This window comes from Clavelina lepadiformis, chromosome 5 (assembly GCF_947623445.1).
Source record: "Clavelina lepadiformis chromosome 5, kaClaLepa1.1, whole genome shotgun sequence".
Classification (NCBI taxonomy): Eukaryota; Metazoa; Chordata; class Ascidiacea; order Aplousobranchia; family Clavelinidae; genus Clavelina; species Clavelina lepadiformis.
Window position 1 is genome coordinate 14177420 of NC_135244.1, and position 26314 is coordinate 14203733.

General features: G+C 33.5%; 2 protein-coding genes across 2 annotated transcripts; one reads left to right on the plus strand and one right to left on the minus strand.

Annotated features, from left to right (window-relative positions):
• The first annotated feature begins 1243 nt into the window (after nucleotides 1-1243).
• On the plus strand, nucleotides 1244-21411 carry LOC143458618 (alpha-1,6-mannosylglycoprotein 6-beta-N-acetylglucosaminyltransferase A-like). Its single transcript, XM_076955430.1, has 17 exons — nucleotides 1244-1694; nucleotides 2520-2624; nucleotides 4679-4780; nucleotides 5160-5236; nucleotides 7554-7724; nucleotides 8777-8938; nucleotides 10537-10706; nucleotides 10957-11100; nucleotides 12541-12674; nucleotides 13866-13984; nucleotides 16071-16223; nucleotides 16448-16579; nucleotides 16701-16758; nucleotides 17449-17531; nucleotides 18357-18482; nucleotides 18630-18820; nucleotides 19685-21411. The coding sequence occupies exons 1-17, from the start codon at nucleotides 1244-1246 to the stop codon at nucleotides 19812-19814; spliced, it is 2508 nt and encodes an 835-aa protein (XP_076811545.1). The 3' UTR covers nucleotides 19815-21411.
• An 837-nt stretch (nucleotides 21412-22248) lies between these two features.
• Nucleotides 22249-25441, minus strand: LOC143458621 (isopentenyl-diphosphate Delta-isomerase 1-like). Its single transcript, XM_076955434.1, has 5 exons — nucleotides 25303-25441; nucleotides 24734-24923; nucleotides 24514-24644; nucleotides 24122-24265; nucleotides 22249-23385 (listed from the first exon to the last, which is right to left on the minus strand). Exons 1-5 carry the CDS (start codon nucleotides 25432-25434, stop codon nucleotides 23203-23205), a joined length of 780 nt encoding a protein of 259 aa, XP_076811549.1. The 5' UTR covers nucleotides 25435-25441; the 3' UTR covers nucleotides 22249-23202.
• Between the last annotated feature and the right edge of the window lie 873 nt (nucleotides 25442-26314).

The window sequence follows — 26314 nt, forward strand, 5'->3', positions numbered from 1 at the left end:
GCTAACTTTGTTGCAGTTTTTGTTCGACTCGGTTGTGTGGCGGTTTTTCATTTTTTCGCAACCTGTTTAATGGTCTATGACTCTATGGTCAGTCAGGTACTTCACCTGCCATATTTTACACTCTGGCAGGTCTAAGCTCATATACGAACCAGACTCATCTACATGCATCCCCAATTTTTTCACGTTCACGCTGATTCATGATAAGAAAGCAGGCAAAGTTGGTTGTTTGAAAGTTAATTTAGAATAAACAACTAATTGAGGTTTCTGTGCAGGTTATTTACCAGGATTTTTGTCTTTTCATGCACAATTTTTTTGTTGAAAAAGCCATACGTTGCAGCTAGGTAGGCTATATCAGAATATGTGCGAATTAAATTATATTGTACTATGTGACTGATGTGATGCATAAGATGCAAAAATGATTGAAAATATAATGCTGTGGAATAGGCAAATAAAATTAACTTTAACTATTTACACTGACATAATTGCAAGCTATAGTAAGCTCGGTAACCAAGTGGTTTGAGCAATGGCCTCACTATAAATGCGGCTTGTGTTCCATGTTCGATATCAGTTGGTGCTATACGTTTGTAATGCCTTTGGGTAAGGCATTAACCACACTTGCTCCTGTTCAGTGGACCTGGTAGACATTTCTAAATTCAGGCAATACTATAAGAAAACTAAAAAAAAAATCAAAGCAAAAATGGTGTGGCAATCGAAACTTGTACAAAGGCTAGCTCAGTAAATTTGACTCTGGAATTAATGAATCCTCACCGGTTTGTCGTGCAAAGACTTTCCTCAGACCAAGGATAAACAATATCATATCATATACCAATATCACCGGACCTCGCAAGGTCTATGATTTTTGAATTTGAACGCAAAGAGTATCATCTAGTCTAAGTTGTGCAAAGCCTTTGTTCTGTCCAAGGGTAAACAATAAAATCTATCACAAAATTTTGTGTTTAATTTTGGGGTGTGTTTCCTCAGAGGATACATCTGGTAATCAACTGTTTACTAGCACTACAAAACTCAGCTATGAGTGCATTTTTCCTCGTTTGTGAAATGTTGGTTACTGTTTTAAGTGATAAGTGAAATTACTATTTAAGTAATTGTTTCATCAGCCACCTTTTTTTTTGTGATATTTCTCTGTAGTAGAAAGTTTCTTAAGAGTTTAGATATGAAGATATTATCTTCAAATAATTTAACATTAAAATTTATTTTAAAAATTACTTACAAGCATAATTTATAAATGGTACAATATTGTAGATTTCAACTGTGCAAAAAGGTGGTTTTACAATGTAGATATCATGTAAACTGTGTAATTGCACCATTTGAAGAGTTTTACGGTTATTTGCTGTATATCACATCACCTCGATTTGCTTGTATGATTTCAAAATGGTTGTTTAATCGTTGCATCAAGTATCAAACAAAGCAGCAAAGTTCCCAAACTGATTGGATAAAGGAAAACAGAATTATCGAAGAAAATAAGTTAGTCTATCAATGGTTTGAGTTACGGTATAGCTTATTGTGGTGTCGTGCTGCACTTCATTATTCTGCTATGTCTTTCGGAAGAGCATATTTTGTAAGCAAAAGTGTGAGGATATATCCAATCAAGTTTGCCTTGTTTCTTCTATGCGTTGTACTCTTGTGCAGTATTTTCTTTTTTGATGCACTTCGCCATTCAAATGGAATTGTAGAAGGTAAGTAACATAACCTATTTTGATTACAGAAAAATACATTTAAAATTAACGATTGGTGGTGGTTGAACTGCGTTAACCTCAGTGTTTGGTAAAAAGGTACTGTAGTAGTAGAATCTGCTTAATGACCACGGATAATGTGACCACCAACTTTATATGATTATTTTCCTATGGTACCAAATTTCGCCATGTAAAATTCTTCGTTTTCTATGACCAGTCTTTGGATATTATGACCTCTTATTCCATGTCCTGAAGTTTTTTGAGCTCAAACTTCAAGCTCTTTCTCTCAATTTTTTTATGTCAATAATGCGACCTGATAGTGGCAATTGTGTCACGTTTATTCTTAATTGTGCCACTTAACAGTTTCCATCATAATCAAATCCTTTGTTTTAAATTAAGCAAACACTCATTTTAAAAAAATTTCTTTTGCGACCCTGACTTTATTGACGTAGCTGTTTAATGTTAATCAATTGAATACTAAATTTGATGTTTTTGTCATTTTGTGCCCAACTGTATTGATCCTGGTGTGGTTATAGCTTACTGTAGCAACTTCGATTATATGATCATCAGGATGTTATGACCAAAATAGTCTTTCCCAAAGTAGTCTAAGTAAGTGGAGCCTGCTTAAGCTTGTGTTGAGCAAATAAAAGTCAAACCATTAGAGTCTTCCTTTTTTTTGAACAGAATACATAATCTTGAAATCTTTGTGATAATCTATGTTTTCTTATCTTGTAGAAGTTATTAAATACATGATAATAAGTGACAAAAGTTTTCGTTTATTAAATCATTACAATATTGCATAGAAACTGTGGATTTTTTTGTTTTTAGCGCATGATGAAGAACAAGTAGAAAATATCATAAAACTTAGTAACAGATATATTTCCAAGTTAACACAAGGTGAATTGGGCTTCCAAAACGCCAGTGAAACAGAATGTAAGTTAAACTTTATTATCTATAGATATGAGTTAAGAGTTATGATGATGTATATATTTACATACTTCACGTAATTAACACTAGAAAGACCAGGGGTCATTTTTGACCGCTTTACAATTTTCTTTTCTTTATTACGGCCTTGTCTGTTTGAAATTGGATCTTGGTCACCCTGTGAGATTTCCTAACTTCGATAGTAGTGACAGGAAACAAAGAAATTAAAGGGACCCAATTTCCAGAACGAGGTCATTGAAGCAATACGGTATACCTAAAAAGATCAGTGGTCAAAATTGACTACTGCATACTTTTGTTATTGTCTTTCCCTGTCTCAGGCAACCAGATGTTATCAAAACAATGCAAGCGAGATAGAAGATTACTGTTTTACTGAGGAGTTTTGTCTCAAAAGTTTACTTTATTATGTCATAACGAGGTCTGCCAGGAAATGTTGTAATAATTACAGGAAAGTAACTAATTACAACCAATAAGTTAGTACATTTCTGCTATTAAATGTCATTTTATAGACGCAAATAAATACGCGGTCAAAATCAACCGCAGTGGCCTTTTTAGGTAGAGAAAATTTGTGGTCTTTCTAGTGTTAAGAAGCTAGTAAGTAATTTTGAAATCTTTAAAGCAGTGGTTTCTAATTGGTGGTCTCTAGAATGTTTTTTAGGGGTCCATAGGACTCTAACTGTATTTGCTGAATTGTGTACAAAATTGACATAATGAAACTGAACATTTTGATTTACATGAGTGCATGTTGTCCATACACCAAGCAGTTTGTATTATTGATTGCAACGTATGCCCACTCTTAATTGAACGTTTCAATTGTGACAAAATGATGGCTTTTTGGATTAAATGCAGCCGGTAAACTTCGAGTTTTGATACATCATCATGCATTACGGCAGAGTTTTCATGTCATGATGCACTTTTTAGCCTGGGAGCTAGTTAATACGATGATCAGGTAGGGTCCACACAATGAATATGAATTGCCGGTTATTATTTTCTTTAATTAATTATCATTTTGGAATTGAAATCAAAAGTGCTTGGATAATCTATCTTGTACATTAGTGCAAGGTTTTTGATAACTTTTAAAGTTTTAATTTTGAAACAAATTATAGTTTAAGAAGCTATAATTAGAGGGTATAGACCAGGGGCGGACAACTTCTTCGGTCGGCGGGCCTGATATGAGAAAATGAAGTACTTGGCGGGCCGGATTCCTGAATAGATTGGAACGCAGCTTTGTCTTATTAATGTTCATGGTCGAAAATGTTTGCTCATAAATGTATGTAGACTCGAACAGAACAAGTAGATTTATGGCCATCTTTCTCAGGTTGGCAAACTTGGACTTATTCAGTGACGCAATACAGGGATTGCGGCAGAATGTGGCCGCAGGCCACATTATCATGTAAGACCGGAAACTGTCTGCGGGCCGCTCAAAATCCCGTCGCGGGCCGGATCCCGTCCGCGGGCCGTATGTTGCCCACCCCTGGTATAGACCCAATACCATTCCCGCTATAAAACAGCTTGTGAGAAAAAAAGAGCTAGAAGTCAATGAGAAAAGCAAATTACATAAATATTAAACAAAACCTTTAAGTACATGTATGAGAGTTTCAGGTATTTTCTTAAATTTATAATAGAATTATAATGGAATTTGTGCACAACAAATTGGATGTTATTCTTGGGATTCTTTTTGTCAACATGCAGCTGGAAGCCACTATTATGATTTTGAAGTGTATTAACAAAGAAATAAAATTTCTTATATAAGGAACATTATTTTGGTGGTCCAGAAAAGTCTGTAACTTGTATTAATGGTTCATCGCTTATAAACGAGTTGGGAACCACTGCTTTGAAGTAGCAAAATTAAATAATTGTCAACAATAAATTTGAAAAACATGATTTTGTAGATTCAAGTATCATGTTAAGGAATGCTATATAGCTGTTTTTATCTATTATGGTTTGTACCTTATAGGTAGTAATTATATGTAAAAGCATTTTACAGAAATAAATGTTTAGTTCTACTTGTTTTGTTAAAGTGCATGTCATTGAAACTCTTGCAGCTTTCAAAACTTCTTTGATCTCATATCTAAGCAACATGAAACAACGAGTTGAAGAGTTAGAAAAAAAAGTACAGATATTGGAGAGTGAATTACATTACAAAGGTAACATAAGTTTTAATCCCCTTAAACACTAGGAGTGCAAAATTTTGGCTGGCCGAATTAATTTGACCAATCGGGTAAAAAAGCTTAAATTCTTTATGGTGATAAAAAAAGCTTTTGAAAAAAATTAAAAAACAATTGTAGCAATTAACTGTCTAGCCTTGCACATTAGTAAAGCTTTAGAATATCTGGTTTGTTTCTTTTAATAATCTAGAATAATTGACATTAAAGCCCATTTCCAAATCAGAGAGGATTTCTTCTACAAGCATGTGGTTAAGTAATTGATAATTTACGTAATATATTTTTTGGATGAAGACAATATTTGTTGTTTTTGTATTTTTATCTCCAATTTTATTGTGTATTTATACTTTATTTTTTTCAGTGGTAGCAAAGGCAGCCATATCCAAGTGTACCATTCCATCTTTCGAAGGATATTCCAGTTGTCAAGGCAAACTGGAGGTACATGATCAAACAAGTTTTAAAGTGATATATACACGAAATGTGCCAACAATTTTTGTATGTAGTAAAATGAAAAGCAGGATATTGCATAGCACGCTAGTCGCTAGGGTTAACTTTTACTTTTAATTTCTCTACACAAGCTTTCGTAATCATCAGCTTGCTTCATCACGTGTACGAAGAGTAAAATAGCATAAGTAAGATAACAGTTTTTGTGTCAGCTAAGTTGTTTCATTTGTGTTTTAACCTTGTTTTTGTGTTGAGTACGCTGCTATGTTTAAGTCACTTATTAACCTTACAGAAATTCCCTGTGTAAGCTGTAAACTTGCAGACATTGCTTCATTCAGGAAATTATGGTTTGCGATAATTAATGCGATCATTATTCATGCACAATTTGATTTGTTTTATATTACGAATTGGCTGGAAATTGTATGGGAAGATTTTTCTTTATCTTGTGTACAAAAGTTTTTGGTAATACTAGATTGATTTGACTGCAATTTCTTTCTGCAGTTTCATGGTTTATAATTTCGATATTTTTGTATAGATAGCAGTATTGTTTATAAATGCTCAATCATTGCTCGTTGACTAATTGACTATTCAACTTTTTAACAACCGTTACCCGCCTCAACTCCAAATATTAATTTGCTGTAACCCATGTTTTCCTTGATTAATAGAGATAATTAATAGTAAAGAAACTGCTTTGAGAACAAAGCAGGTACCAGACTAGTTGTATTAATTATGCACAGCGTTGTGGTAAAACTGTTAGTTCCTAAATGGTGATTCGGTACTAGCAAAAAGCACCATGTTCACATGAATGAAGCACACGCACCATAATTTCCTCACATAATGTGACCAAAATTGTAGGGTGTAACTATTTCACCAGAAAAAACATCTTTGTAAAGCTAATTTTCACAATTTCTTAACTTAACTTCAATCTTATAACATAATAACCTAAACCTTTGAACCTACATCTACCTTCTCATCTAAATCTAACTCCAATAAATTAACCATAAATAGTTAAAATTAATTTTTTGTGTACCCATTCTCCTATCCTATTCGCTTATCTTATATGCTATATGACTTACCAGTACCCTCCTTTAAAATCTATGGCTACAAAATTTTCTTGGCCACGTCCATTCAGTCCAATTAACCCTAACTTCAGTAAACCCATTTTCAGTAACATGGTTGTACTGGGACTCACCTTAAGGGTCATGATCATGACTAGGGCGATTCTTTGCTGACCTAAAAAACTTAAAAAACTGAATTTTCAAAAAATGTCTTTATTGAACTTATTCAACGAAATATAAAAAAATAACGAGAAAACAAGAAAAAAAGAAAAGGAAAACTTTAATTAGTACTTAAGTTGTGATGTTGACAGATATAGTATTTTACATTCTCTGGTAAGAAGTTTCTATCTTTGGCCAATAGCTTACTGAGCATGGAAAAACTCTGTTCCACTGAAACGGTTGTTGGTTGGCAACTTTGTAGCAAGCCGTAGACTGATGAATTGTGCAACGTAACAAATGCATTAAAGCGTCATAAATATATGATATTGCTAGTCAATAAGCTATGCCCTGTGCAATCATCTGCAGCATAAAACCTGTTTTTATCATTTTTTCAGGAATATTGAAAAGTAAAAGTGTTAAGAAAATATTGTGCAACAAAATATGCAATACTTGTGCGAAAACTTAAATTGACCTAATAACAAAAAACTGACCTAAAACAGAAAAATTGACTTTATAAAAAGAAATTAACTTTATCAACTTTGAATCGCCGTAATTATGACATATTTTCAATTAAGACTACAATTTATAGCATTTACTTGGAAACAGTTTAATGCATATGATTGCTCATTGTTGTTGCTATTGGTACATTGACCATGCCCTTCTTAAAAGCCTAAAAATATATTTTCAGACTTTTATGTGGCTGCAAGTTGTGGAACTTTTCCATGAAACATTGCCTTTCTTTTTTCTATTTCTTTTTTTTTCATATTAGTTTTTGAGACTTTTTAGCTACAAGTAACAAAAACGAAAGCCCAACTCGTGATCAATATATAAATCTGACTTGTTCCATCTTTTTACCTTTAGCAACACACTTCTTGGTCTACTTTTTCTGATGTAGGTTTCTAAGCAGGCCGGCTTCCAGTGTGGTTGATTAACATAACTTAGGCAAAATATACTTCTGTTTTAATCTTGTACAAAGTGTTTATTTTACTTTTTACATTTGTGATAGCAGTTCGTAATCTTGGTAGTGCTTATAAAACTGTGGTTCGTTGAAGCAGTCTGTTGTATAAATAATGCATATTAAACCATTTTTGCAGTGGATGAGAGCTAAGTGGAATTCAGATAGCTGCTATGCAGAATGGGGTGTGGATGGTTCAGATTGTTCGATAATTCATTATCTAAGTGAAGTGGAGCATTGGTGTCCTAAAGTACAGCTTAACTCTTCTCTGTCTTCACCTCCACCAATGCCACAAAAGAAATTCGATCAGGTATTTTGAAGCCCAACTTGGGGACATTGTTTAAATCATCATTGTTATTTTTAATGTTATATTGTTTTTTTAAAAGTAGGTTAAGGTCCAAGTTTTTATGTCAATAACCTGAGCTGGGTAGCCACTCTTATAAAAAGGGCATTGCTCCCACTAGTTTAGAAATAGCATCGCTTCTTGGTGAAAAAAGAGCCTCATATGTGCTTTCTTATTTTTGAAAACCATTGCATTTTTATGTTGCAGACTTGTAATGCAGAACTTGTGTTTAGCTGTAGCTTAATAATTTTTTACCATTATTTGTTATAAAAGTTACTAGACTTCATCCGATGTTGATGAATTTTGTTTTGGTCACACTTGCCAAATATGATTAAATATGCATGAAATATAATTATTAGATGAAGCTGGTAGGGTTTTAGACCATGTTCATTAATTTGATATTCTCCAGTTTTTGCTCATATTGGTTAAGCTTTTAAAAAACGGCAACTTGAAGCAGATTAGATTACCAGTACTAGCAAATTGTTTGATCTACATTACAATTTCTGAAAAAGATCATTTTTAATTGTTTTCTGTTTAGTATGAAATTAATATCAAAGCAGTCAAAAGTTTTAAGATTTGTTTTTTTTATCCACTACTTCATGCGTTCATTCATTCAAGGGGATAATACTCAAAAGGAGCACAATTGTGGTTCTGTTTTTAATTTTAAAAAAGAATGCTGCTCCTGTAAAAAGAAGCTTTGTCAATAACAAAATTTTTTTATCACTGGAATACATTCAAAATGGCCTGAATGATTACATAAGAAGAATAAGTTAACATTTCTGTTGTTAAATCAATATGCTGTTCTGTTGTGTTGGTCTTATTCTACACAGTGATGGTTTTATTCCAGTATTTTTTTATTTTTTTCCGGTGTTGATATTATTCCTTTAATGGATTTAATAAGATCACCCATTGTCCAATGTCCATTGAGTACATGTTTGATTATATCTTATTATTAACAACATTCATGATTAAGTGTTTTGACTTTATTTTAAGACATTTTTACAACATTTGGTTTACAGCTGTTTTTCCAAAACGACTTTTCTGCTTTGTATGCAAAGTTAAATTCAAATAGTTACTTCGACTGGATTAAGGGCAGAATCACAAGGATGGAGAAATCATGGCTTGATGGTGCCAAAAAACTGTCCAGTAAACTGGACATAAGCATGTGGAAAAAGAAGAAGGTACAAATGCATTTGCTTTGTCATCACCACAGTTAGCATTTTGTGTTTGTGTCATTGAGTAATATCATTTATACTACACAGCGATACATGTATCAACAACTAAATGAGAGTTTAGAAAACCAGTGCTTAAGCACAGACTGGAATATTATCTACCACAAGCATTAAGGTCTATATCAGCGTATTTGACTACGTACAGGTGCACACAGTATTTACATTGGTTTTGTATTGTAAAATTTGGAAATTGTCTGGCTCTAAACAGGAAATTGGGTTGTTGAAGATAGGAATTGCAATATCAAATGGACAGGAAATCATAAAACAATTATTTATGTTTGTTAATGAATAAGTTTTTTGCCTAAATTATTGCTTTATAAAGCAATAATTTGACCTACAACATATATATTGTTTACTTTCCATTAACTGAGGTGCTTTGCTAAAATCCCAATAAGGGCAATTTTTTACCAAACTTAATAACAACAATAAACCATAGTATCTAATCACTCATTTGGTCCATTTTCCACATATGCCGAGGGGAATTTTTAAGAGTCAAAACTCAAATCATAAGATCCAGTTTTAGTTTAAGAGCAGCACAACGTTTATCCAAGCATATGTTGCTAATAGGTTGATTAATCAGCTGTCATTTGAATTGCCTTTAGCTCCTACAACAACTTAGTGAAAAGAAGTAGTTTCTGTAACCTCATTTTTCTTGGAGAAGCACTTGACCTGTGAAGTGTAAAAGAATATCATTAAGAACGTTGATGTTTCAAGGGTTTTGATAACAAAATGTACTTTATCTTTGATAGACCGACTAACTGTCTTAAGCAGAAAATTAAAAACTACCCAGTAATTTAACATAACACACTTTGATATGTTTGTGGTTTTTTAAGTCTCATTTTAAGCCAATTAAGCATAACAGCAAGGCATAGCACTAGACATTCAGTCTTAACCTTGCAGTTTTTAGTGTACTTTTATTTATATCTAGAACATATTATAAACTGCAATTTACATAAATTTGTGTATGAATGTAACCGCAGAGATTCATGTGGCCGTTCCTCACGCTTGTATCCTGTCAGTAGAATTTGCTTAATTTAGCATCGTTTAAAACGTCAATTTTGCTCGATACCCTCAAAAGTCAGAATTATGTACATTTTAATGTTCTCTAATTCGTATATTTAGGTTATACGTAATTCGACAACATGATTACATCAATACTTTTCTGTCATTGCTGACAAGCATAAGTGTGCATAAGTAATGTATGACATAAGACAACTCAAGTGAAGAACGATTTTTATTTGTGTGAATGTGCGAATTTATAGTAAACATATTCTAATTGTGTGAGTAAGCGTGTTTCTATACTGTTTGCGGATGCATGAACTTATTTTATTTGGGTGAATGTGTGTTTTGTCGGTTTAGTTGTGCTATTACCTCTTTGTATATTTTTGCAGTTTTTCTAATTCGTCCCTTTAATCTCGTGAAGGTGCCGAATGAGCCAAATTTTACTGTATTATGCCTTAACGTAAAAATGTAATGAACCTAAATTTACAGTGAATTTTTTTGTTGTTTGTACTGTAACTTCATTTATTGCTTGTCTTAATATCTAGATACTTCTCCATTTGGGTTTGTTATCTGATGATAGTGGTTGGAAGATTGCAAAAAATGCTTTTAGTGGTGGTCCCCTTGGTGAAATGGTGCAGTGGGCTGACATTATTTCATCTCTTTTCGTCTTAGGGCATGATATTACTTTGACAATATCAAAAGAGGATCTTTCTAAGTAATTATATTCTTTCACAAATGATTTGTGTTTGCATACAATAACTACTTTGAATTTCAATTTCCGTGTTGAATGTAACCTCAGCCTAAGGTTATCATATTTATTGTTTGAGTTATTTATGTAAAGGAAGATGAAATGATGTGCTTTGCTATATTATCACATTATGTTTCATGAAAAAAAGCCATATATAGATAAACTATAATTTTTTGTATCATTCAAAAAATTCCTAAATTATTTTTTTACTTTGAAGTATTGTAATGCCAAACCTGAGGTCAATTAAAAGCAGTAATTGTCCATTGAGGAATGACCAAAAGTTATTTGACGTCATATTCACGGACATTTATGGATTAAAAATGTTCAAAAAAGTTACTCCAGACAAGTTTCATTTGATACAGTAAGTTTTAACTGCAATGTGCCACAACATAAATTGCTATAGAATGAAGTTTTATAGTAATATAATATCTTTTGTGTCAGAATATTTAGCTTACTTTATGATGCCACTAAATATCAGCTAACAACGTTACTCCCTATCACCAAAATTGTCTAATGATTTGAACTATATAAATTTTAAATAACATCTGTAACAGTTGCCAAGATGAGACTCCTTGAGGGCATTCTTGTAAGTAACATTTTCATAATTATTCATAGTAAAAATACAAGAGACTTGTACTCTGACTGTTTATTAGACATCACATAACATGGAGATATTCATAATATGGCAGTACGCTTCCCACAAATTAATCATTATATAAATCTCTTTTTGGCAATTGAACTCAGACATTTCTCAAATGATGATAGTACAAAAGTTAGATTTTCGGTAATTGACTTTGCAAAATTGTCATCATATATTTTAGGAGTATGTGAACTGTGAAGGCATGAAATAGAGGATTGCTCTTGACATCAATTAATCACTATTTGTCATTCTGCTTTGTCACCAGACCTCAACTTTAATTGGCATTCTATAATAAAATTCTCAATCCCTTGCATGAGAAACAAACACCACATTTCCCAAAATCAAAACTAGCATGTTTGGCATTTGAAGTATTTGTCATGGGATCATGTTAGACCAAAAATGCAAAATGTTTTTTAGAAACAGTTATTTAAAAAAATATTCGCTATTTTCCATGTGGCAGTTAATGTTGGCCTGTTAATAATAAATGACATTTTTCTTATAACACAGTGTTGAATAAATGTTATTTATTAACTAAATTGTAAACAGGATGAGATAGCATTCTTGCAGACCATACTTAAACCATCTTCACCATCTATTTATAGCAATTACCTCTGACCTTCTGCAAACATAACAGATGCTTATGCGAATTTCCATGAAAAGGATGTGTTAATCTTGGCCTGTTAATTTTGATTTATAATAATGAAACTAAACAGTATTGAACAAATAAATGTTAATTTTTGACTAAAACATGAACAGGTGATATAATGTTTTTGTGGTGTGTTGTACCATCCTCAACAACTATTTAAGTAAATTACCTCTAGGCTTCTGTGAACACAGAACCTCATGCAATACATATCTTCTCATGCAATGCTTGCTGGAAATCAGTCAATAATAATTTATTTTATCATGTCACAATACAGCTACTTTGATTTCGTGTTGATGTTTAGATTATTGCACTGGCATTATAGCTGTAACTTCAGTAAAAATTTTTGCGCTATATAAAACTATTTTACGTACCGTGTATTGGAGAAGGTTATGAAATATTTGTGCAGTTATAAAATGTATTAGCATACACTTTGGTAATTGTGGGTTAAGTTTTATGGAAAAGTCACAGAATATAATTTTTTAGTATTATTAACAAGTTTTTAATAATATTTTCAGATGCAATATTCGTGTAGTTGACAGTTTTGGTACCGAACCAGAGTACAATAATCCAGGTTATGCAGTTCGACACGGCAAAAACTCTGAATGGGGAAAGTTAGATTTCATGCCAAAACAATTTAACACAATGTTTCGTAAGCATATTTATTAGATTTTCTATTATATTGAATATATACGGCACATTATTTTTACATGTGCAGGTAGAAATGATAGCTTGCATAATTTATAGTTTGTAAATAATCTTGATTAATTAACCACTATGGATTTTAAGTATGATTCTACCCAAACCTGACATCTAAACATAATGCTTGCCGCTGGGCATGGGCACAGCGGTTTGTATGCAGTGCACAAAATACCAGTATACTGATTTTGTGTGTCTATAAAGGCATGCGAGCCTTGAATTATTGTGAACGTCCTTCTATTTCTCTTACTGTTGTGGAAAAACTACACAACATGTTTACGCACACTTATTGACAAAATTGGTGTTAGGATAACGCAAATGCTGCTGTTTCATGATAAGTTGTTGATGGTACGGCAAACTTTAGATTTGCGTGGATTTGTCCAGACAATGTATAATGTCGTTTATCTAATGATAATGTTTATTATACTTGACGTGCTTGAGTGATATGCGAATTGTTCCTTAGCATAAATTGCACTTTTCAAATCACATCTCAATGAAGTAGTTTCAGTTATTAGAATAGTTTTTCACAGATTCTTTTATGAAAAACTGATGCAGCCAATAGTTGAAGGGAAAATGACCAGTAGGTGTATTGTTGTAACTAATCATGAATAAAGGGAATAGGATTATGATGAAACAGCACATGTATTGTTGGCTTAATAATTCAAAGTAGAAATTAGCTATGTGTATAAAATAAAATTTTGTGCTTACTACTCGTGAACAAGTTACATACACATGACACAAGTGAGAAAAAAGCGATAGATTGCAGATTTTATTAACTTCATTGGTAGCATGCGGGAGTTCGTGATTAAGGGGCCTCAATAACTTATGAAAAACTCGATGTAGATGCAAGTTCGATTGTTTTGTGTTATTCAAACCCGGATTTAAGAGGTGATTCTAATTGATTAATTTTCAGGCAACTTTGACATTCCTTTTAACCACTTGTTGCATGATTATCAATAACTTGCATAAATTTTTGCATCTAGCATTGAAATCTTTCTCCTTATTATGTTTTTACTTCTTAGCCCCTGCTTAGAAATGCTGGAATATAAGTTTAAGAAAAATATTCTATGTTGCTACTAGCTATATACTTGTGAGTTAAAACAGTATATATCATCACATAATTTTTTATCTCTTTGTACAACAGCACATACTCCGGACAACACTTTTCTTGGATTTGTTATTGAACAGATCAATAATGTTACCAGTGAAAATGACAAGCAAAGTATTGCATTGGTCTATGGGAAAAAAGATGAGTTTTGGCAGGTGAATGAATTATATTTTAGTTTGTAGATGATTTGATGGTATGGATGGTAGCTGCAGTTGAATTGTTTGTGGTAACTGGGAAAATGAAGACAAGAAAAAAATTGTAGTAAATTGTGACACAATCTGTGAAAATCGACTTCTTTTGTGTAGGTGGTTACATGTGACGCATGCATGTTAAATCATTATTAATTAGTTTTTTAAGTTTACAAACTTCACTTAAAAATCCTTTATTTTAGTTACCGATTAGTCTGTTTATAATTTTACAAACAAGCAAAACTGTTTTCCTGACTAACCTGACAGTAATAAACAGTCCAGACAATTAACAACCAAATTATACTATTTTAAAGAATTAACTGATTTGCACGTTATCAGTATATTGAGATTAACTATCATGAACAGGTTGGCCTGAAGTCAACATTAAAACAGCAGACTAATGTGATATGATATGTTAGGCGGAAGTTATTAAGTGGAAAGAACATAAAAAGGCCCTGATGTACTGTATACAGTCAAAAATGCAGTTCTAGAATATTTGCAATAATAGAGTTTTCACCCAGTGTATGTTGTTACAATATGTGATAAGTGATAATGCATTGTACTAGTTTAAAATTGGGAAATGTGATTGTTATAAGAATCTTCTATTATTTATGGTGCAGTGCCATTTCTAACTATTGTGCAATACTTTCCATAAAGCTACCACCAAATCTAGAAAAGAATATTAATTAAAATCCACAACCAAACACATTTTGACATCGTTTTGCAACACATGTACATTTGACCTCCTGTACTATTTCATCTTGAGTGTTATAGAGTTACTATATATAAAAAATTTTATTTGTGCATAATTTTGTTCAAAATTTACTGTTTATCAGAATATTGAATTAATAATCGTACAGATTGATGAATTGTCAGAGAATTATGAGGCATCTAGCGTTGGAGTTGTTATTTTAGTTTACTTTCGTGTACATTTTTAGCACTCTGAGGAAACATTGCCAGTATTGACATGCCTGAAAAGACACCTGGACAAAAAGTTGCAATGTGTGACGTCAGTGCCAGATTGTTTTACACACCCAAAGCAGTGTAGAGATGCAGATGCAATGTTTTTTAGAAGTAACATGTGGCAGTTGGATAGATGATGCAATCCAGGCACTAAAAGAGCTGTTAAGTTATATACCAATATATATGTCAGCATACAGTTAGCAAGAAATGCATAAGCAAGCACAACCTTACCCCCATCAACCTATATATATATATATATATTTGCAATAAAAATTAATTTTCCCAGACTTACTATACATAGTTTTGGGCAAGAATTTAAAACCAAGAGGATTGTGGTACTGTGATAATATTATGTCCATAAGATAGAAAATGAATTCTTAAAATTTGTTTTGCATTTAGTCGAAACCATTATTACCATATTTATAGGGGGTATAGCAACTATAGTGTGCACTTTTTGGAAACATCTGCCCACAAAAAGTAACTGCCATCTGCAGTTACAGTAACACATTCATTAGCCAGTCCGCCCACAACTCACTCGCTAAAATGAACTAAATATATTTTTAGACAACTGACTCTCCATCAATGCCTGTTGAATCCACTTGCAGTGTGCTATAAGTGTCATTGTAAAGGCAACATTTCGGGTGCAAACAAAGCAACGGTATTTGCTAAACATCTCTTGCTGCGGTAAACTGATATTCCTTCGTTGTGATAGCAAACAAAAGCTTGGGGTAAAAGCTGCAGATGCATTTCACTTTGATTTTAGTATGTGGAAGTGTGTAGATATTGATATAAAGAGTAAGAGAAAGTTATTTTTATGTGTTAAATTCCATTTTATCATTGTTAGTAGGTTGCAGTACAAAAGTTATCATTCTTATAACAAAACAGCCTCTCATTGGTCATGTACTTGAGTGCAAAAAAAGAACAAAGGAAAGTTATAAGTTACTCCAAATACAAGTTTTTCCTGAAGTTTGTTTGCCAAATAGTAAGTTCGAGTTTTGCACTAGTGCCACCTATACCCTAACAAATACACATCATAATACACTGATGCAGTCCCCACTGGAACTCCATAATCAAATGATTTTTTTTCCAGGGAAGGTCTGAATACCTGAATGCTATTCATGAAGTTTTACCAATACATGGAACAGTTGATGAAAAGGAAGGTCTGCACCACGTACCACCATTTGTTGAAAATCATGGTGTCTTGCCTGGTGAAGATCTGCACAAACTTTTACATGCTGCAAAGGTTTGAAATAGCAGCATTGTTTATAAATTCCAACTTTTGTTTCATAGAAAGTAGGCGCAGTATTTGTTTCCACTTTTTTAAAATGCACATTCAAATTTTAAACAAATGTTATTATGTGTAATATCCATCTTACTACTCTAATACTCCTGTATTTATGTTTGCTCTAATAAAACTTGTTACGAAATGTGCCCAATTTCACTTAATATCATGCTTTTGTTTTGTAGATATTTGTGGGAATGGGATTTCCCTATGAAGGCCCAGCTCCACTTGAAGCTATAGCTAGCGGAGCAGTTTTTCTGAACCCAGTTATTGTAAAAGACAGTCCGCTCTACAAGAAAGCAAATGAATTTTACATGGTAACTGCTATCAAATGATTTTAGCTAGTGTTCGATGAGCATTTTCACAAAGCTTGTTTCAAACAACCTGGAAGGAGTCATAATATAATCGTGTATTTTACATTTGTTCCCTCTTTGGCAGAAAAAGCCCACTACAAGACGCTTAAGCTCTCAGCATCCTTATGCAGAAACATATATAGGTATGATGTCTTAGCACATTTGAAGGTTTTAGTGGTTTGCCTAGAGACTACCTTAATACGTTTTCTTTTGCTCTCCAAACCTAATGACTTGGAAATTTTATTGCATACAATAAATATATTTAACAAACAACTGCAATACTATTTATGAATGGAAATGTTCTTTTAAACTGGATAAATCAGTTTGCCATATACTTGTTTGCAAAAATGTGTCTTTTAGCAAGTGCTCAAAAGTTTACAGATATATTCGTACAGCTGGTGTTGTATTTTAACTTGTTCAGTGTGTTCATTTTGTGACTAATTGCATGCATATGCGAAGTAAGGGTAAGATATATTTTTCGTTCTGTGTTATAGTTGTTGGATTTGCCCATGGGGGATTTGGTTTTTGAAATAAGTTACTCCTTAGAATCAATAAAATATTCAAATATTTGAGTATAATCATGTGTATAATAAATAAGCAATCTCAATAAATAAATTATCCTCCCAAGTCACATCTTTCGTTATAGTGATGCATTTCAATGAAAGTTATCAACAATATTGTCGTATTGCTGCGCAACACACTCTAATGTATTTTAAACATTGCATTACCATTATATTGGCGAACAGTAGGACTGTGTTTAATTAAACGTCCGTAACGTGTAATGTTTCGTCACTCGATAAAGAAATGTTTTTGTCTTGTTTGCTTTCCTGTAGGCCATCCTCATGTACGCATGGTTCATATGCATGACATTGATGCTGTGAAAGAAATAGCTAAAGAAATACTTGACGGACCTTCTGTAAGTAGCCGAGTGGTAAAAGAATTTGGAAACATAATCTAGCTGATAAAACTTGTATCAACTTGGATTCATCTGACACTCATTCAGTTTCTGTCAATGTGCAAAAAATGTAATTTTTGTTAATCATGTATGTGAAGAATACTTCAGAAACATAATTTTTTTTTTTGTGAATTGTATTATGCAAAATTGTATTTATTTAAATGAAACTGATATGATTATGTGCTCATGCACTCAATCAGTTATTAATAAACCCTGGAACCGGTAGTTTGTCACACAAACATGGCTATGTTAAAATTTATGTTAGTTGGTTACTACCATAGCTGGGCAACCGCTCCTTTTAAAAGAGCGTCCTCTTTTTGCCGCTCCCACTCTTTTTAGCAATTCAAAAGTGAAAGAAGATTCACATGAAAGAACTGAATCAACATCACGTCAGGAGGTTACTTGTTGCCATGAGTTAGTTTCAAAGCAGTCTTCCTTTATTCACAGCATAAAATTAGTCTTAAAGCAGTCAAAATAAATTAAGATTTTCAGTTTTACTTAATTTTTTTCTATTTCATGGTTTCATAGTGTTGTTTGTGCAAAAAAAAGAGCGTCAAGCGGATAGCTCTAAAATAGGAGTGCGCTCACACTCCCAATTTGAAGAGATAGCTTCACTTACGCTGGGAGTGTGTTCATGCCCATCTCTGGTTATTACTGTCAAAAGACGACATAATAACTGAATGATTAAAATTCTCTTTATATTTAATATTTGTTTAAAGTGGCTGTAGCTTTGGGTTATTTTACGGATCATGAATTACATATTAATTAGCTCACTACTTTCTACAGGTAACGCCATATATGCCAGAGGAATTTACAAACTTTGGAATGTTGGAAAGAGTTGCCTATTTACTAGAAAAGCAAGATTTTTGCTCTGAGCCAACTTTTGATTGGCCACCATTGTCTTCCTTACAAGTAAAATTAGCAAACAGTATCTAGCATAAAATATGTACAGCTTTATCATGGGAAGTCGGCATATTTACTTTCATCTATATCAAATTTTTGAAAGATAACTAAACATACGAACGTAAAGTAGAAATAAAATGTCCATATCTTTCTCAGGTATTAGTTTCTGAAAAAGAAAGCAGTTGTGTTGATGCTTGCACTAAACAAGGTTTAATCTGTGAGCCAAATTTTTTTCCATACATCAACAAGAAATCAATCTTTCAAGAGCTTAATATTAAATGTGATACCCATTCTGTTCCAAGTGGTGATGATGAACAGACTGACTATCCATCTGTTGATGGAAAAAAGTATGTATTGCGATATGGAATAAAATGCAATGGATGTACATATTGTATGAATACTGTAGATGAGCTTAAGCTGTTTCACCTAGTCAAGAATTGTGCAAGTAGACATTTCATCAAGTTTCGCTCTCCAGTTGAAAACGAAATATATGAGTACACATCACAAAAACGTTTTAACTATAGATTGAGAAACCAGCTTACAAATTTCTGCATGCTATTCGGAGCAGTTTGTATCTTTGAGTATGTGATGCAGCCAAAACATTAGTAAGCATTAGGGATGTGCCGCGAGGAAGATTATTCGGGTTCGTGCGAACCCGAATCTCATGAAGGTTGACACGAACGAATCCCGAATCTATTCGTATTAGAACCAAACAATAAAATTTCCTCCAAAAGTTGTTAAGTTTTGCTTCTAAAATGACGTAATTGATAAACAAATAGCTTTCTTTTGAAAAATGGCGTTTAAAAAACGATTGAAAAAGCAAAATCGTCAGGAAAACGACCTTCATTGTTAGTACTTCTGACTCTAGTTTAGCTTTGTCGGGAAGCTAGATCATCATTTTTTACGAAAGTCAGTAAATTTATAAGTAATATTGTATTCGGGTTCGCCATTGTTGGTATTCGTGTTCGTCCGAATCTTCCATAAAGGCGATATTCGGCGAATCTATTCGGGTTTGGGTTCGTATCGGCCCATCCCTAGTAAGCATACTTACAGCAAACAGTTTCTTTCTGTCTTGAAACATGCATTGAGATGTTTCAAAAACAAAACGCTTGCTGTAATTGTGTTTAATATTGTTTTGGTTGTATTATTCATAGTCCTATTGTTTTCTTTTGCTATACTGTGACACTAAAATGTGGATTTTGTTTTTATAGGTGCTACATGCAAAACAATAATAAACTATTTAGCTGCGCTGGCCAGCACACAAATACGCATCGAATTTGCCCGTGCCGTGATTATATCAAAGGGCGAGTTGCATTTTGTAAAAATTGCTTTGTCACTTGAGTAGTAAGACACTGCACGAAGCTGCTGTTGGCAAAATTGATTCCAAAATATGCAAGTAACACTACAGTACTACCATGTTGTGCATATCGTCAAAGTACAATTTTTCATATTTAAATGAACAAGGGCTGCTTCTATACAGTTATCAGAGACGTTTTCTGCTTCAATTTGTTCTTCATTTCTTTTTGTGTATTTTTTCGCATCAGCTGTGCTAAGTGAAAAAAATATGCCAACCGTCATAGCACAATAAAAATTATGCTCATGAAGAGCAAAAATCGGCAAAGATGAAAACTTGCAAAATGGCAATAACACAAATGTGCAATAGATTGTTAGGTTAGCAAAACCTCCAAGCCCACATAGTTCTTCATTTTTACATACTGTACATGCTATCGGAGTTGGGACATGTTCGTTTAAAATGAGCAGTGCTCACACTCGTCGAAGAAACTTGAGCCCCGCTTCCAGTTTTTGAATAAAAGCTTAAGCGCTTACAAAAAAGCGCGTGTATAACTCCTTGCGTCACTGTCTTTGGTTTTACACCACCATTACCTAAAAATTACAATTAGTCTCAAAGCAGTGAAAACTTCCGTAATTTGTAAGCTGTGAAGGATGTTCGCAGCGTATTTTGTGTTAAGTAAATGAGCGCGAGCGGAAGACTTAAAAATTCGAGTGCGCTCTCGCGAACGGACACCATTTTGGCAATTGAGCGTTGTTCATGCGATCGATCGAACAACGAGCGCGCTCGTGCCCAGCTCTGCATGCTATTCAGTTTTGTTTACTGCATAGAAATTTGTGATGTTATTTATGTTTTGTGGGATTGCTTCAAATAGCTGAACGCTGTCACAACCACAGAAAAGAATGCCAAACTAACGTGGTTATATGTGCACAGGTGGCTAAGGCATTGCATACATCCGTAATTGTACCCAAACGGGGTTGCACTCTCACAGAATTGTCGCACGTGAGATCGCTTTTATAAAGAGCTTACACCAAATTGTTGGAATATGCCAATCCGTTGGTCTGTATTTAAAATTAAAATATTTAAATTTTAAAGCAAATCAGTTGAAGACATCTTTATAATACAAACACATAAACAACGTTAAAGACCCAATAAACCGTAAAAGTTAAAAAGAACATCGTTTTCATAAGCAGCTCTGTTGATCAAATTTAACAGAAAATTATTACATTTATGCAAACAGTCTAGATACGTGCTTACTAACTCTACATACGTATGTATGCTTGCTTACAACCCCGGGTTACATGGTGGAGTGCCATGGGGGGGCCTTTCATTTGTGACGTAATCGTGTCAATGATTGTATTATTTATTTATGTGATTAAAGTGCCTGTATTTAATTTGATATTTAATCGTTGCTCATTCGGGTGACCATGTCGTTTTAGTCATCAGTGATGACAATCATCATCAATTGTTACTAGAAAATATGTTTTTGCTTCTAAGCTCTGTCTCGGTTCCGTATAAAAACGCTTGTAATCTCTGTCTCACTCTCTTAGTCAGTCAACCCAGTATGCACTATGTACCTGTATTGACGTATATATGTAGGGCTTTTCATGGCTTTGACGGTAACCAATAAAGCGTCCCAAAGATGAATATGTGGTTCTCTGGCAAATTGCAAGTCATCTATCGGACAATAACCATTCAGCAATAGTCAGGCCTTAAAACGACATTCGTGAGCATCGAGGTATAATACTTAACTTTATTAATCGAATGATTACTTTTGCATATTACATCAGTGTAGTTTGCTTATTTGTGGGAATTGTGGCACTATGCAACTGGCCAAAAAAGTCGTGGAGACCGACCCTGATTACTTAATACATTGGTGCAAACCGGTCTTGCTACAAACATGTGGGTGGTAGCAATTAGGGATGTGCCGCGAGGAAGATTATTCGGGTTCGTGCGAACCGAATATCATGAAGGTCGACACGAACGAATCCCGAATCTATTCGTATTAGAACCAAACAATAAAATTTCCTCCAGAAGTTGTTAAGTCTTGCTTCTAAAATGACGTAATCGATAAACAAATCGCTTTCTTTCGAAAAATAGTGTTTAAAAAACGATCGAAAAAGCAAAATCGTTAGGAAAACGACTTTCATTGTAAGTACTGCTGACTCTAGTTTAGCTTTGTCGGGAAACTAGATCATCATTTTTTACGAAAGGCAGTAAATTTACAAGTAATATTGTATTCGGGTTCGCCATTGTTGATATTCGTGTTCGTCCGAATCTTCCATAAAGGCGATATTCGGCGAATCTATTCGGGTTTGGGTTCGTATCGGCCCATCCCTAGTAGCAATCACGTTTGGTGGAATGCCGTGGATGCAATTACTATGGAACTGTGTACAAATGCACTTATGCTCCTTTGTAAAGCTCTGCTGGTTCAATGTGACTTTTTGGTAGCGGCCTGACAATACAAATATTGCAAGCATGAAATCATAGCAGCATGAAGTTTACTATTATGCAAAAATTACATTGTATTACATACAATTTACAAATAACGAAAAAGTTGTCGATACGTTTACTGATATCAATTTATGAAGAAAATATAGCTCTTTTTGTACAAAAGCATCATTGTATCAACATGCCAAGGCACAGAAGTTTTTTGCCTTACAGGTTTAAATATTTTCAGATGTGAAAACGGGTATTCCACTAACCAATTCATATCATTACCTATTAAAGAGAAGTGAATTCAAAGTGAATGTTAAATATCAATACAAAACACTACAGAGTTATTTATCTTTGAAAAAGGAGGGGACAAATTGCACCGGTAGGATCTTGATAATGCATCCGTAATGTTGTAACAAAATTATATTTTCACACTTTCATTAGGACTCAAATCTAGCAAATGCTGTTAGTTTATAGCTTTTTGATGTCATATCAAGTGATGTAAGAAAAGTCACCATTCTACACGGTTGTATTACTGAGAGTGCAGCTTTGTCAATATTGATAACACAAAATAAGTTTACCCACATCAACACTTTGACGCCTTGAATTGCATTCAATCAAGTAATTTTAGAAGTCGTTTTGAGCTTAAAGAGGCACATTTACTGCTACAATTTGCTTTAAAATCACATTTAAGAGACAAATTTTTCACCCTTAGGTTGATCCCAGGTGGATAATCACAAGATTAAAGCCAGTGAACCCATTGGTCTAACTTGAATTCTATTACTAAAGGCACCAATATTTTTACCAACTAAATAACACTTACGGTGTATAACGCCACAATAATCACACAGTCACAATCAGATCTTCTTTTCTGACAACAAAAGTTTAAACGATTCAAGCTATAATCAAAACTTGCTTGATGAAAATGTATAAAAGCAACAGTAACAGATATGACGCAATACAAACTATAGAGTATAATCTTCCTTTGACTACTTTTCAAATTTAGGTACCACGCAGTCGTACTATATTAGTGTGATCACAATACTTTCTTAAATTGTCCAAATGGCTCCACCATTCCATTAAGCCATGTTTGACAATAAGTTTAAACCAAGGGGTTAATGGTATCCCTTTTCTATCACAATCATTAAGAAAATCTTGCATGCCATTTCTTGGAACATAACATATCTGCAAAAAATTTTCATTGAAATGTGATGCATATTACTACTTAATTAATGTGGCGATGCTGAAACATGAGTACAGAATGCAACCTCAATTAGTTTTTGTCAACACCAAGTGGTAAACTATGTAATATTGTGTATGCTGAGTTTTAATTCGGTGTCGTTATTGATAGACTTAAAGTGCAACGTGCCGGGCTTATCAGCCAATCATAAGCTTTAGTTTAAGTCTTTAAATCATTACGGAATATATTCTAGAATAAATTTGGAAAAAAGCTCACACAATTAGGTACTAAATGTTCAGGTATAAATTAGTAACCTTAGTCTTATTCCCTCTTTAAATATTCTGATTAATTTGTCGTCAATCTTAAGTTGAAGTTGTGTTTTGAACAGTGTAAGCTATTATATTGTATGTACTATGATACTCACTCATTAATTATTTTTGTCGTGTGTAATTACATATCAATTATTATCAAGGCAATTATACACCTCCGACATTCGTTCAACTATGCTAAGTGTTTTATGGGCATAAATCGCAGCCTTCTGATAATGCAAAGATAACGAGTAGCTAAGATCACAATGTGGACACACTAGAAGATAATTTAATCTTTGAAAATGACAAAGCACTTTACGTCACAATCTAAATTAGGACTAGCATACTGTTCAACAAACATCACATGCCACAATACATATTATCTATAATTCAAAACTGAAATGTTGTTAACTGGATAAAGACAAATAGGTACCTTAGACACCTCGTTAGGATTTATATCTAGATTCACATCACACTGGGCAAATAAAATGTAATCAACTTCATGTTCACCCCACTTATCATCAGATGATGCTTTGTAGTGTATACGAGTAAGATATGTGATGCAATCCACAGGAAACTGAAAAAGGCTTCAAAAGAGCAATCTTCTCGCGTTATTTTAGAGGCAGGCTACCTCAAAAGTATACCAGGTTTTTTTTATATTTTAACATAAGTCAAAAGGATTTAATAATAAGTGTTTTGGCACACCACAAGCAGATTTGATTTGCAAAAATGTATGTGGAACTATTCTCACATCGCCAAACAGTAAAGTTAGAATACCGTTTAAGGAAATGTCTTGTCATAATTGCTACATATGTATATGCTAACCTGACTTTTATTAACTCCCAACTCAGAGAAGAGCCGTCTTTGGGCAGCAAGCTTCACACCCATTGCATCTCTTTCATTTAATTCTTTTTGATTGTATAAAGGATGACTACAGCACGAGTTTGTAAAATGACCTGTCCATAAATAATCATGACATTTAGACCTGGAGGTGTTAAAATTGATGGAAAGGATAATATTTTAAACATAAAGCATATGTAACAACCTGGAAAGGTTATTTTGGAGCTGGCACGTTGCTGCATTAAAAGTTCCTGCTTAGAGTTAAATAAGAATAAACTAAAAGCTCGGTGGAGTGGAAGGTTTTCGCTTTGTAAATGACAAGCCAATTTAGACTTTGGACCTACAACACAATCATGTTCATCAACTGCGATGCATTCTTCTTTCATTAGTTTAACCTACAAAGCAACATACTAAGTTAACCTTTGAAGCAAAAAACTTCAAAAAAATGTGATTTCTGAAACCGTAAAGCAAAAAATTGTGTATTGAAGTCTCATGCAGGTCTACATCACACTTTTCACTTCAATAATTGTACGTTCAAAATAAGTTTTCTTACTCAAACATTATGCTCATAAGTTATAACTTCAGTCGAAGTCTTTTATAATGTATTCTATGTCGAAAAAGAAATTTGGTCTTAAAAACACCGCTTGATATCAACTGGTAAATAACAGCAACGTCGGCAAGCTTTAAATTTTTCACAAGTCTGATCGTCTACGCATGGCAAAACTGTGTTCTGCCAGAAATAAGTTGCTTTAGCAATTCTTTAAAATAACAAACCTGATCAGCATTATAATTTTCCATATTTGTACAGTTGGTCCACCGGTTGGATTGTACTGCTAAACCTCTGGAGCTTTGCTTGAAGCCACAATGCTTTATTACACCTTTACATAAATTTGTAGCAATTGTCATGGTACCATTTGCTGTAAAATTAAATGATAGATGAGATTGATACATATCGACAATATACGACCTTATCTGCAATTATTTCCAATAACTAATTATAACATTTATCGGCAGTATTTCTGCTGCCATGTAAGTTGCTTTCCAAACAGTAGACAGGCACTGACTGTGCAACTCCATGGATTTACAAACAATAGAGTTACTTATAACACAATCATGTCCACAAAGATGTGTGAAGCATTTAAATTCTTATATATATTGTATTGTTTGTTTTCATCATTGTTTGTGGGGCGACAAAAAATAAAATGTTAACTATTATAGCGAGATCAAATAACAACTCCTCCAGCAAACAATGAGTGGTAAAAAGCAGCAAAATGTCACGACTTAAAACGTGCAGTGATAATGTAATCACATAATAAAAACAACTAATGCTTGACTCTTAAACGTCCAAATGTTTTGTGGAACTCTATTACTGGTAGCCAACAGCGACCTAGCTCATAAAAATGTTTTGTTATTCCTCATATTGACCCAGATGAATTTGGAAATGCATTTTATAATTGCTTTAAGACAGTGCTACAACTATAAATAAGATACAATCGAGAAGACGTGCATTCTTTGTGTAAAACGGCCATTTTTTCAGCTTGCTGCTTTCTCACTCAAAAACAGTTAAATTTCCAAACTGGCCGAAGGTCACTTTGGCGTACATAATAACTATACCAAAGGTGTTATGCCAACTGCGGTGTCTAAATCACAAGGGACACTATTCTCTTTTTAATGCAAACATGAGAAAAACTGCAGGCGCCATGGTTGTGCCGAGATATGTATTTACTCCAAGGCATTAATGACACTTGCTCCTGTTCAGTGGACCTGGTGAACAGTTCTGAATTTT

Excerpts from the sequence above, each read along its gene's own strand:
- LOC143458618 (XM_076955430.1), top strand. The coding sequence starts at position 1,244 with ATGGTACAATATTGTAGATTTCAACTGTGCAAAAAGGTGGTTTTACAA. Across the intron at positions 13,985-16,070 it reads AAAAAGATGAGTTTTGGCAG|GGAAGGTCTGAATACCTGAA; the intron begins GTGAATGAATTA and ends TTTTTTTTCCAG. Across the intron at positions 16,759-17,448 it reads TTATGCAGAAACATATATAG|GCCATCCTCATGTACGCATG; the intron begins GTATGATGTCTT and ends GCTTTCCTGTAG.
- LOC143458621 (XM_076955434.1), bottom strand. The coding sequence starts at position 25,434 with ATGACAATTGCTACAAATTTATGTAAAGGTGTAATAAAGCATTGTGGC. Across the intron at positions 24,924-25,302 it reads AAAATTATAATGCTGATCAG|GTTAAACTAATGAAAGAAGA; the intron begins GTTTGTTATTTT and ends GTTGCTTTGTAG. Across the intron at positions 24,266-24,513 it reads TGGGAGTTAATAAAAGTCAG|TTTCCTGTGGATTGCATCAC; the intron begins GTTAGCATATAC and ends AGCCTTTTTCAG.